At 55.1% G+C, this 12,040-nt stretch overlaps 1 protein-coding gene across 3 annotated transcripts; it reads right to left on the bottom strand.

Moving 5' to 3' along the window:
- Positions 1-4,307: 4,307 nt before the first annotated feature.
- On the bottom strand, positions 4,308-11,188 carry TCEA3 (transcription elongation factor A3). Of its 3 annotated transcripts, none has more exons than XM_066204609.1 (14): positions 10,961-11,188; positions 9,431-9,493; positions 9,223-9,328; positions 8,745-8,907; positions 8,410-8,478; positions 8,145-8,213; positions 7,945-8,019; positions 7,589-7,666; positions 7,318-7,472; positions 6,966-7,021; positions 5,938-6,093; positions 5,258-5,404; positions 5,108-5,179; positions 4,308-4,970 (listed from the first exon to the last, which is right to left on the bottom strand). In XM_066204609.1, the coding sequence occupies exons 1-14, from the start codon at positions 11,027-11,029 to the stop codon at positions 4,962-4,964; spliced, it is 1,287 nt and encodes a 428-aa protein (XP_066060706.1). In that variant the 5' UTR covers positions 11,030-11,188; the 3' UTR covers positions 4,308-4,961. The 3 variants fall into 3 exon arrangements, with proteins under 3 accessions (XP_066060706.1, XP_066060708.1, XP_066060707.1); XM_066204611.1 differs by having other exon boundaries at positions 7,318-7,406; positions 10,961-11,187; XM_066204610.1 differs by lacking the exon at positions 9,431-9,493 and having other exon boundaries at positions 10,961-11,186.
- Positions 11,189-12,040: the final 852 nt, after the last annotated feature.

Genomic DNA, 12,040 nt, shown 5'->3' with positions numbered 1-12,040 from the left:
TTTTGCTTTTAATGGGGGATCTTTGCTCAGTTCTCTGCATATTCAGCTAAAGGAGGGGAAAAAAAAGGTCTGTGCCAAGCACTGTGATTTTAGGAAGGCTAAGATCAAAGTGCTCAGCAGACTCAGCAAACCTCTCTGGCCAGGAAAAAAAAAAAAGGGCACGGGGTTTTCCCTTAGGAAAAGTATATTCTGTAATTTGCCATGCAACACATTTCACTTTAGAAATAAAAGTCTGGGTCCAGTTTGGGTTCTTTTGATGCTTTTAATCATCACAAAGCCTGGTGCGCAGAACCGCAGCCATACACCTCGACTAATCATTTCTTTCCAATGGGCTGCAAACACTGCAGATGCAAACTGATTTTCCCCCTTTTTATTTTTTTCAGGAAAAACACCCCAAAGCAAATACCCAGTCAGCTCAAATGCATGGCTTTGCTCCAAGTATTTTGGCTTGGATGAAGATCCAGGCTGGATCAGGTGGCTGTCCTGGGCAATCATTATCTTTTTCAGAGCTGCTCCAAAGCAGTTGAATCACTCACATCAAGACAGAACAATGAAAGAGAAAGGAAATTCCATTTGTATACCAACCTGGGGCTGGAACTAGAACTGGCAGGCTCAGCAATTTTCCCCTCCTATTTCAGTGCTATTTGTGTGCCCTTCAATGCTGTGAGTGTCCTGCCAGATACCCTTGCCTGGTTCCTACACATGTGTAGAGACCACCATACCCCTGCATCCTTTGACAACCACCCCTATGGAATCCAGACCAAAAGCCCTGCATCCCCCATCTTCCCTTGCCCCTGTAGCAGAGGTAGCACCTTGTGCTTAGGAAAACCAGTGCTTAGGCATTTACTAAAACAAAAAGCTGAATAAAAAGCCCAGAATTTGGAAGGCTTTAGCTGAGCCACAGCTCAAAGTAAGTGCAGCAGCTGAGGTTAGGGTCTCTACAGTTCTTGCATTCATTTAGCATCAAGGCCCAGGCTGGTGCAGGGTCTGCTCAGCTTTTGGGGAACTGACTAGCCTTCTGGGATTCGGGGAAGAGCTGTTGGGGTCCAAGTATTGGGGGCACATCGGGCACCTTTCCCAGGTCACCAAGGCACAGGGAGGTTCCTGTACTCCCCCCAACCCACACAGCACCCTCTGCATCATTCCTGCCCTCCCTAAAGCACCCCAGTGCTGTGTTTTCCTGCTTTTTTAAGGAAGTCAGCCCAATTCCTGAGCAGGGCTGTCCCCTTGCCCTGTGCCCACCATGCTGAGCATCACCCCGGTATCATCACCTGTGGGAGAAGCCATGACGCAGAGGTGGGAGTGATGGGTGGTTTTCCCAGGAGATCTGAATCCTGTCTACTGATGACGGCAAAGTGAGTCGTGCTGAGAGCCTGTGGCTGTCACCAGATAAATATTGCATGATGTCTGGGGAGACAGTGAGCGCCTGTGTGTAAGGGATTGGAAGTGAGCATGGGAATGGGCAGGGGAATCTGCTCAGTTTGTCACAGAGCCTGCCAGTCATGGACTCATGGAATGGTTTGGGTTGGAAGGGACCTTAAAGCTCATCTCATTCTACCCCCTGCCATGGGCAGGCACACCTTCCACTAGACAATGTTACTTCAAGCCCAAGCCCCATCCAGCCTGGCCCTGGACATTTCCAGGGATGGGGCAGCCACAGCTTCTGTGGGCAACCTGTGCACAGCAGGAGCACTAGGACCTACGCAGAGAGGTAAAGACCAGCTCCAAGACTGCTTTAATTCAGTTCAGTTCAGAGACACAAACCACCACCAGCTACTCCATTCCATTCCAAGAATCCCAGGTGCTTGGGAAGCCCCAGCTGAGAGTCCCTCCAGGATCAGCTGTCCTGGTGGTAGACAGGACACACCGCCTCCTGCTCCATCCCTGTGCACAGGGACCTGCCACTGTGCTTTAGGGGTCAGTGACCGGGGCCAGGGGAGTTACAGTTGCATAAAGCAAGAGGATAGGGAAATGGGGTTGCCAAGGAAACCACAGAACAGCAAAGTGCTGGTTTTTTCTCAAGGCTGAAAAAATGCGGGGGAGAAGGGCAGTGGCAAAGCCCCGTGCTGTGGGCGAGCTGGGGGGCTGGAGTACAGGGGGGGTGACCCCTGGGCAAACCAGGATTGCAAAGTAAAACTAGCCATGTGCCAGATTCTGTGGAACAGGGTGTCCCTGAGGTGGCTGAGGGCAGTCCCTGGGGAAGGGACATGGTCTGGCAGCACCAGTAGTGGCTGTCCTCTCACAGGGAAGCCTGGCTGAGTTTGGACACTCTGTGGGGTTGTTTGAAGTGTTGCAGGTTGGAAGTTGAATATGAAAATTCCATCAAATAGAAGATTGAGCATCTCATTGGAGTCACCTGGAGGGATTTAAAAGATGTGTTGATGTGGCGCTGGGGACATGTGGCTAGTGATTGGCTTGGCAGTTCTGTGAGAGCAGTTGGACTCAATTATCTTGGAGGTCTTTTTCAACTGAAATGGTTGTGTGATTCATGTAGAGACAGGCAGGGAGAGGCAGGAAGAGGCACCAACCTCTGCTGAAGCTTTGGAGCATCCAAACCTGGAGCCTCAAGCTGGGCAAATCAACCCCTGGCAGGGACCGTAAGGCGTCTCCATCATTGCATGGCAACAACCAGCCCCACGTTGGGCTGGAGCTGCGACAGAGGTCCTGAGGGCTCTTGTCTTGTCTGTGTGTCCTGCCCGCAGAAGGCAGGGAGGACCAATATTAGCATTTGCTGGTGCAGCCATGGTTCCACCTCTCCAGCACTGATGAGAAATGAGAACGGAAGTGCCCACTCCCCCAAAGTACAAGAGAGAGCTGAGTGCTGGCAGGGTGGGCAGCTGCCAGGGATCTTCCCCGCTCCTCTTCCTTGGCAGCCTGAGGGATGTGAAGTGGAGGAGGGGACCCTCACTTGGGGAGGAGAGAGGGAATTGGATTTTTGAAATACACACACTCACACATTTGTGCCCTTCCTGTGGAGCAGATCAGCCTGGCGAATGGAGCCTATAAACAGCTGCATACCAGAAAGCCCCTCGCTGTCCCCAGCTCCAGTGCTGGAGGGGGACACATACTGCACCTCCCCAGAGGCTGGAGCAGTCCCCGGGACCATGAGCTCTTCCAGCCCAGGCAACTGGAAAAGCTCTCCCTGGGTCCGTAGGGGGACACCCTAGCACAGATATCAGCGGAGCCCCGGCTTTCCCAGCTCTCCAGTTTGCCCCTCCCTTTCCTCCTCTGGGATTTCTCAGGCAACCTGGGGAGGGGGCGCAAAGTGACATTTTCCCTGGGGACGTGTCCATGGGGGACAGAATGACACAGAGGGATGCCAGGAGATCCATCATAACATACTTGGAGTCTGGCTTCCTCTGCTATCACTTAAACACCTTTATTAGACTGGACTGCAAAAAAAAATAGGTCCAAAATCCCCCTATTTCAACATCGTCCCAGAAAACGTGCCCTGAGGCACCCTGGGCACAGCCGGGAGCCCCAGTCATGTGCTCTCCTCACAGCTCAAGGTCACTGTGATGTTTTATTCATCCCCTACAATCCACTATATTCCTTAATTGCAGCCACACGCACTGTCACAAGCATAAAGAATGGCCTTGGAGACTCATTAATCACTTCAGCATGCTAACGAGCACCGCAGCCCAGAGAGCTCTCTCAGTGGGTACAGGGGTGGCAGGGACACCCTAACACAGAGGGTTTAGCACCAAAGTCAGGCGGCAAACAGCACTGACTGTGAAAAAATTAACACCTCAGCCCAAGATTAAAAAATTAATGACGGGTTAATTAACAGCTTCACCGTCCTTCTCTGCTCTCACCCTCTGGCTCATGCAGGCATGGCAGCAGCACCCTCATCCCCATCCATGGCCATCCATGGTCACCATGATCTTCCTGTGTTCCCATTAACCCCACTGCCACTGGAAGAGGCTGGTGGTAACGAAGGGACGGGCTTGGTTCCACAAGGCTTCATCTCAGAACTCCTGTAGCCAAAGGGATGTCTCCCAGCTGGTCCCTGATGCCTTTTCCCTGGAAAATGCTCCCTGCTGTTGGTGGAAGTTCTGCCCTACCATGGAGCAACCTGCAGCATCCACACCAGGCCAGGGAGCTGGTCCAGCCTTAATTAAAGGTCTTTAATCATCAATCAGGTGATGGATGAGCAGCAAGCCATGGTTATATCCCAAACTGGGGCTGGTAGATTTGAGATACATGTTGGAATTTGGTGAGGGATCTTGGGTGACCTTGAAGCTCAAGCTGGGGAGCTATAAACTTGAGACAGAGGACCCAGACCCACCTTAGGAAACAGTCTGTGCTGCAGAGATAGTTCACACCTTTATTACTCTGTCTGGAAGGGTTCTTCCTCACTCCTCTCCCTGCCATCCTTCCTGGGACACAGTGCCTTCAAGCCAGGTTGGATGGTCCGTTTGTCACAGAGCAGAGGGACACAGTGGCATCCCAAGAGCATCTGGACAGGCTGCAAACACCCTGTCCCCTCCATGTCCTCCCTCTGTGTGCACTTAGGTGAGGAAGAAGGTGTTTAGGTTAAAACCTGGCCCTCTGCCACCCTCAGCTCCCAGGCACAGCTCCATGTCCATGGAACAATGTCTCTCCTGCCCCAAATCATCCAAGTCCAGATTTCTCTCAGGGAAGGACATGTTACCCAGGTTGTACCAGTCTCCCTTTCCAGGAATGAGTCTGTTCCCAGTCGGATCTCAGCACACCCCAATCAAAGGGCAGGTATTTGCAGGGAAGAACCATTGAATTCACAGGTGTGAATCCTCAAGTGAACTTGACATTGCCAGAGGCCAGCTCCCCAGGATATTCAAGGGAGCCCAGTGCAAGGGAACAAGGAGCTGAGGTTTAGGGACTGGTGCCACCCCAACCCCTCCTTCCCACCCAGATGCCCAGTGTGGTGTCACAGCATCTTGTCTTGCACCATGTTCCCTCCAGCCCAATCGCCAGCAGCATCAGCAGAACTGCAGGAGAAGCAGAGCCCAGGGCAGGTGGTAAGCCCTCATCCAGCCCCCAAAGCACCACTCCAGGGGGCTCTGCCACCCCCAAAGGCTAGGAAAGGGTTGGATTGCCCAGAGCCTCTCCCCAGACAGTTACAAACCTTCCAGCGGTTCCCACACTCGTTGCACAGCACAAATGTTGTCATGGGCTCATCTGCGCTGCGCGTCTGTACCTGGCATGGAGCAGCAGCAGGTCAGTGGAGGCCTTCTGGTGTCCCCCAGACCAAGGTCCCCTGGGGACCAGGCCTGACCTGGTTGTACGTGCAGTTCTTCTTCTTGCACTTGCCGCACTGGAAGAGGTCAGTGACGGTACCGCCTGTCTTGGCCATCTGGTGCTCCCGGATGGCCTCCTGGGTCATGGCGTTCCGCAGCTTCTTCAGCTCATCACTGGCCATCTCCTGCCACCAGCATTAGCCCGGATGGGTCAGTGTGGCCATGGCTCTGCTCACATCCAAGTACTGCAGTCCAACACCTTCCCCATCCTCTCCCAAAACAGGATGAATCCTGCTCTCTGTGCTTGCTGGAGAGCTCAGACCCATCCAGATGAAAAAAATCACCCCATCCACAAACTAAAATTGCTGCCTGCAGAGATCTGTCTCCCCACAGGGGAAACTGGGCTTCCGAGGAGCCTGCTTTGTGGACCCTGGTTGAGGAGGACAAATGGGGACACTCCAGCCCGATTCCTGCTAGTGTGACATCCCACAGCCAGATCTGTGATGGGCTGGGGGTCTGCAGGACTCTGAAGGGATGCAGCAGTGCTGCCAGCTTTTTCCTAGTGCTCCCCGTGCCTCATTCAGCACTGGAGTGGGACAGGGAGGTGCTGGGACAACCCCACTGTGGACAGCACCAAGCCAAGACCCAGCGCTTGGGCACTAGAGAGGCATCATGGATGAGATCCATGGGCACCAGCCCCATGCACCCCACTGCCCACCTCAGCAGTCATGCGGGCAATGAGGCTAGGCTCGATGGCCCCACACAGCACATTCCTCCGCAGACCAGGGTTCTTGGGGTCCTTCAGGTTGCTGATCCTGCTCCGTACCCGGTTGCGATACTTCATGTCTGTGCTCTTCAGCTCCTGGAAGATATGTGGGGTCTGTCAAGGAATCCAGGGGGGGATGGCAGCTTGGGTGCTGCTGTCAGCAGGGCCAATGGTCACGTGGAGGCGGCTGATCTCAGTGGGGCTTTCCTCCCTGTGGGAAGTGTCCCCAGTCTTGGCTTTAACAGGATGAAGCATAGCTTGAGATGTGGGGAGGAAAATTACTTTGCATTGCCTTGGAATGTCTAACACCCAGGCAAGGTTGCGGGGCTCAAGAACTGTCACCAAGCCCTGTGCTGGGACAAAAGCTCATGGTGCAGAGGACTTGGTCTACTCCCTCCTTCCAAAGAACATGGATTTGGACAGGTTGATGTAGCAGCTTTGGGCACAGAGTCTGGGATGCACCAAAAAGTGCATTCAGGAGGGGAACCACCCTGGGGTTGGCCCTGGTTTCAGGGGGCTGCCAGGAGAACCCCAAGCTTTGAGTTAGGGGTGGGGAGAGGTGGCTCCATCCCTGCCAACATGGCACAGCCTGGACATTGTGACAGACTGGTTCTGGCAGGAGACACAGACACCTACAGCGGGCTCATGGAAAAAGCTTTGCCTGGGTTTGGATTTATTTCCCCAGTGATGAAGGCAGGCCCCTGACCAGAGGGGACTGGTGGGGGCACACAGACCCCCACATGAAGGCGGGTGCTCAGGAGATGTTTTGCTCGGCATCAGCTTCAGCCTTAGCCTCAGCATCCTCTGAGGTCTGGGCTCCCTCTGCAGGCAACGAGCACAGCAGTCTGTCACTCTCTGTCCTTTTCCCTGTCACCCTCTGTCCTCTCCCCAGCAGCACTCTTGAGCCCACCTACGCCCCCCCAGCAGACGAGGGGACATAGGGATGCAGCCTGGAGACCCCTAGCCCCTCAAAGGATATGGTCTTCAATCTCTGATGCCATCTTCTCGCAATTGACGCTGAACTCCTTGTAGTCGTCTAAAGAGTAGAGAGGTTAAGGGGTGACTTTCAGGTGTGAAACCAGCCACAGGTCTCACTGTACCTCCCCCTAAAAATCTCACCTCTCCACCTGTACATGCCCCAGACACTCCATCTCTAAAAACCTATTTTTTACCCATCTTGAACCTTATAAACATGCATCCTCACATCCAACCCCCTTATCAGTAACCCTAACAACCTCCTTTTCTTTCCTTTTGGGGCTGAATGCTCCTATCAGGACTGTCCCATAGGAGAAACAGCCCAGTCTGGAGTCCAGCACCCTCGGAACTGCTCACCGTCCATGCGGAGTGCAGCTGTCAGCATCTCAATGCACTTGTCCCGCACCGAGTCCCCCGTGAGATAGCAGGGGGCCAGGAAGCAGGGGCTGGGAGAGAAGGAGGGGCTGCTGGGGGTTCGCGGCACCTCAGGTTTGGCCTTGCTGCTGTTGGCTCTGCAGAGGCACACGAAGGGGCACGGGCAGGTGGGAGGGTCCTGGCACAGCCACAGGGACCTGCTGGGGTCCCTTGGAAGTAGAGTGGGTCTCTCCTACCTTTCCTCCTCTCCTACCTTTCCTCCTTGTTGCCACTGGAGTTTCTCTGGGAGCTGGTGGGAGCTGGAGAAAGGCTGGTGCCCACAGAGGCTCTCCTGGGAGTGGCACAGAATGGGACAGTGGGGATGACCAGAGATGGGGCGCGCAGGACAGGGGACAGGGGCTGGTGGCAGGACCTCAGGCACCAGCACATTGAGAGCACTCGGAAGCCAACAGGAATCTCCTCAGGGGAAGATTTGCTCCTCCCAGGGAATATCCCAATGTTGTGGCAGGATCAGGGCTCCCAGCCACTCTCACCCCCTCCATGGTCACGGCATCTCCAAGGAGGACCCTAAAAGCATCCCCAAGCAACCCAGGGGCACCCCCTCCTTACCTCTCCCCTGAAAGTCTCTTCTGTGGGGAGGAAGAGGAGGCGAGAGTTGAGGACTTGGAGTCAGCAGAGGCTCTCCTGGCAGGACAAGCCTCATGTGAGAGGGCAGCAATTGAGGCAAGTGGTGGGTCCACATGCCCAACCACAGCCCAGAGAGGGGCTAGGGTCTGGCCTCTCCCATCTTCACCCAGCCCAGCACCCACCTCTCTTTCTTGCCATCCAGAGGTGATTTCTTGGAGGACAGAGTGGGGCTCTGGCCATCACTGGACTCTCTTCACCACGGAGGTCCAAAGGAAGGGAGAGAAGCTCTCAGCAACCCCAGCATTCTCTGGCAACCTGCGAGCTGGATCCTGTCCATCTGCATCCCCCATCCCTGAGCCCCACCCCAGGTTGCCAGCAAAGCCTCCCCTGGGCTGGCAGTGCCGGGCAGAGCCTGGCGTGAGGGTCAGGACATCCTTCAGCAAGTACCTCTTTGGGCTGGAATTGGCAGAGTGGCCCTGGGTGGTGGTGGCATGAGAGTCACACTTGCCGGGCTTCCTAGAGACAGAGAGAGAAGGGGTCAGATGACCACTGTCCAAACTGACCTCATCCAAGGAATAATTAGAGAAGGGAAATAAAAAATGGTCACTTGTCCCTCCTCCAAAAACTGCCCTGGTGGTGTCCCAGAGGCAGTTTGGTCTCCAGAGGTGCTGCCAGCATCCACAGGTAGGCAGAAATGGATAAACTCCTAAGGACCAACTCTTAAGCAGAGGGTGGTCTTATATGAGCCTTGGTGCCCCCAGACAGCAGGCAGGAGCCCTCACCTCTCCTTGTGCTTCTCCTTGTGCTTCTCAGCTGTACTCTTGTGCTTCACCCCTTCACTAGGGCAGCTGGAAACATCCAGCCCCTTCTTCTTCTCCTTGTCTCCATCTGTGTCCTTCTCCTTCTTCCCATCTGCATCCTTCTCTTTTTTTGTGGTGGTGGACTCTGGGGGAAGGATTTGGGTGTCACAGTCACGGGCCAAACCAGCACAAGGCACCTGCAGAGCTGCATCCTGGGGTGGGGAAATGATTCTGGAGGTGCTCAGCCCTTGGTGGGGCACACATTGATTCACACCATTCTATCCTGGAGTGAAAACAAGCCCTTGGAAAATCTGTGTTACAGGTTATAGGAGCCTGCACATGCTAGCTCTGGACTCATTCCACTCCATCCTCCCAGAAAGCACTGGGGCTTGAGATTCAGGGATTGCCTGGGGAGGATTGAGGCTTTGGGGAGTTCTCGCCTCCCTCCACCACCACTCACCCAGAAGCCGCTTCCAGTTTTTGATGAGGATTTTGGCTGAGGCCACCACTTCTTCATCTGAGCAGTGTTTCCGCACTGAGTTCACAGCCACTCCAATCCGTGTGGTCTGGGGACACACACCAGAGACACATCCTTAGGGATGTGCTGGCTGGCACGGGGCACAGGGCATAGTAGAAGTTTGGGTGTTCCCCCACCCAAACCCCCTCACCTGGAGTAGCTGGATGGTCATGGTGTAGCTGGTAAGGGATTTGAGCAGATCCAGTGCCCCTTCCTGCAGCAGGGAGAAGCCACGGGAGCCCTTAAGGAGGCACCAGGCAGCACCAGGAAGGGCATGACAGGAGAACCCAAAGCAGCCCAGGGCTGCTCCCTGGGATTGCCTGACCCTCTGTGTCAACACACTGATAGAAATGTCCCACACCCAAATCCTGATGGATCATTCCAGCACCAGGTTACATCTCCAGCTGGGTAGCAGGAGCTTTTCTTAAAACTTGGGAAAACCCCATCTGCAAGAAGAATCTGGGCTGGTGGGAGCTAGGAACAGCTGGGGGATTCCTCAGTGTCCCCCACCCAGGGGTGTGAAGGTCCATGGGACACAAGACCCGGGATTTCATCCTGATGCCCTACAGTGGCAGCTGGGATAAAGATAGTTCAGCATGGAGCCTTCCTCCTCCTCCCTCTCCTCTTCCTTGTCCTTGGTATTTTTAGAGCCCCAGCAGCAGACACCAACTCCCAGGTATCCTCCCCCGGGGACACAGTTCCATGGACTCCCACCATGAGGGGCTGGATCAGACCCCCCTGGTTTGATGGGTGCGGGGACATTCCTGTGCTGTAGTTGGACCCTGGCTCTGTCCCATCCCAAAGTGCAGCAGGAAAGGTGTGGAGCACCCCTGTGCCTTGACCCCTGGGTAATTCCTGGCAGCAAGCAGAGCCATGGGATCTGGTTTGATACCAAGCACTGGCATCCCAAAAAGCCACCAGATCCAGGGAGACACAGTGCTGCCCCCCAGGCCAGGAGCCTGCACCTTGTCAGGGCAAAGGCCGGTGGAAACGGTCAAATATTAACTCTGAGGGCTGGGCTTGGCACAGGTAACTGGCTCACCAGGATCCCCAGATGGATCCTCACTTGGCACAAGGGTGGCAGGGCTGGATCCCGGCCTCCCCAGCACACGACCATCAAAACCATCCAGGAAACAGTGACTGACTTCTTCCCCTCCCTTAGCACACTTGTGCAACAGGCAGGGCCGTGCTGGCTGCATCGAGGGTTGTTCTATCTGCCAGCCCAGAGCTTTTCCTTGCTTGTACATGAGCCTCTGGCCCTGGCACTGATCGGTGTTGGTGCACAGGCTGGGGGCCAAACACCTGTTGCCCACAATCTGGCACTGCCAAGGGGTGTCTAGAGCTGCCACCCATAGGACAACCCTCCCTTACCCCCAAATCTCTGTGTCTGGGAGCAACGGGGTACAGGAGAGCCCCAAATTAGAGGTAAAATTAAATCTCCTCCGTGCTGACTACTAAGGCCTGAGGCTGGGCTTGGGTGACGCAGGCAGCATCCCGTAAATCCACTCAGCCCCTCCAGGGACAACATGAGGAGTGAGAAAAGCAAACTCCCCCCCTTTTCCCAAGCCATGCAACCACAATCAGATATGCTTGTAAACAAGCACAGGTGTAAATAAGCATGTGTGCAAATACGCACGTGTGTAAATATGCGCAGACGCCCCACGGAGCCCGGCCACCTTACCGTGCTCTTCCTGGCCACCATCTTATCCAATTTCTTGGCAATCCGGACCAGCTCCTCAGCGGGCCCCATGGCGGGGGCTCCAGCGGAGCAGGACGCTGGCTGCGGGCACAGCTGGGCACTGCTGACATGGGGGTCCTGGGGAGCCGGGTGGGAGGGAGCAGAGAGGAGGGGAAAAGGGGGAAAGGGAAGGGAAGAGAAGGGAAGGGAGAGAAAGCAGAAAGGAGGTGGGGCTGTCCCGGCCAGTTAGAAACTCCTGCCAGGAAAGCGAAATAGCACGGGGGAGGGCTAAATATAGCCGAGAGCCACGATTGCAAGAGCGGGGGAGGTGCGCGTCGGGGCGCTCCGGGACGCGCGGCCGTGGGGAGCCCGGAGTGCCAAGGGACAGAGCCCGGGATGGGGCTTTGCCATCGGGATGGCTTAGCTAGGGAATCCTGAGGGGCACGGCTACAGTGCCGTGTGCCACAGGCTTTATTTTTCCCAAAGTTGGTGTCTTGCAGCAGCAAGAGCCCTGGGGGAATAATCCTTGTACTCCACGTATTGGATTGTTCCAATATACGTGGAATTCCAGTATATAGGAATAGCTCTTATACTGGAGTACTCCACATATTGGAGTATTTTGGTACTGAGAAACCCCATCCCTGGAAATATCCAAGGTCAGGCTGGACAGGCATGGAGCAACCTGGTCTAGTGGCAGGTGTCCCCCCTATGTCAGGGGACATCTTAAGGGATCTTAAATGATCTTCAAGGCCCCTTCCAATATTCTAGAATTGTGCGATGACAGATGACATGCTCACTTGTCCCGCAGTCTTTGAAGCGCAGCAGAGCCCTGCCAGCTGATGATGTGCCAGCCTGGGGTGGGAGCCAGGAGCCCCTCAGGCCCGGCTGGATAGGCAGCAGTATGGGGCACAGGCCATCGGGATATGTAGGTGACAACAACCTTGCCATCCTTGCTTGTCCCTGCTCCAGCATTCACATGGGGTGGCTGTAGCATGAGCATCCTGCTCTGCAGGGAAGGTGCCCATAATCCCCCCCGTCGAGTGTGATCACAGATGCCAGTGACCGGGAGCCTTGGGGACACGG

This window comes from Chamaea fasciata, unplaced genomic scaffold, assembly GCF_029207755.1.
Source record: "Chamaea fasciata isolate MVZ Bird 193981 ecotype frontalis unplaced genomic scaffold, bChaFas1.0.hap1 SCAF_26, whole genome shotgun sequence".
NCBI lineage: Eukaryota > Metazoa > Chordata > Aves > Passeriformes > Sylviidae > Chamaea > Chamaea fasciata.
This window is presented reverse-complemented; position numbering and strand designations above follow the sequence as displayed.

Bases quoted from the DNA above. Each gene is read 5' to 3' on its own strand.
- TCEA3 (XM_066204609.1), bottom strand. From the start codon at position 11,029: ATGGGGCCCGCTGAGGAGCTGGTCCGGATTGCCAAGAAATTGGATAAG. The intron at 9,494-10,960 runs GTAAGGTGGCCG...TCCCTGCTGCAG, and splicing joins TGGTGGCCAGGAAGAGCACG to GAAGGGGCACTGGATCTGCT. The intron at 8,020-8,144 runs GTGGGTGCTGGG...TTGTCCTGCCAG, and splicing joins CTGGATGGCAAGAAAGAGAG to GAGAGCCTCTGCTGACTCCA.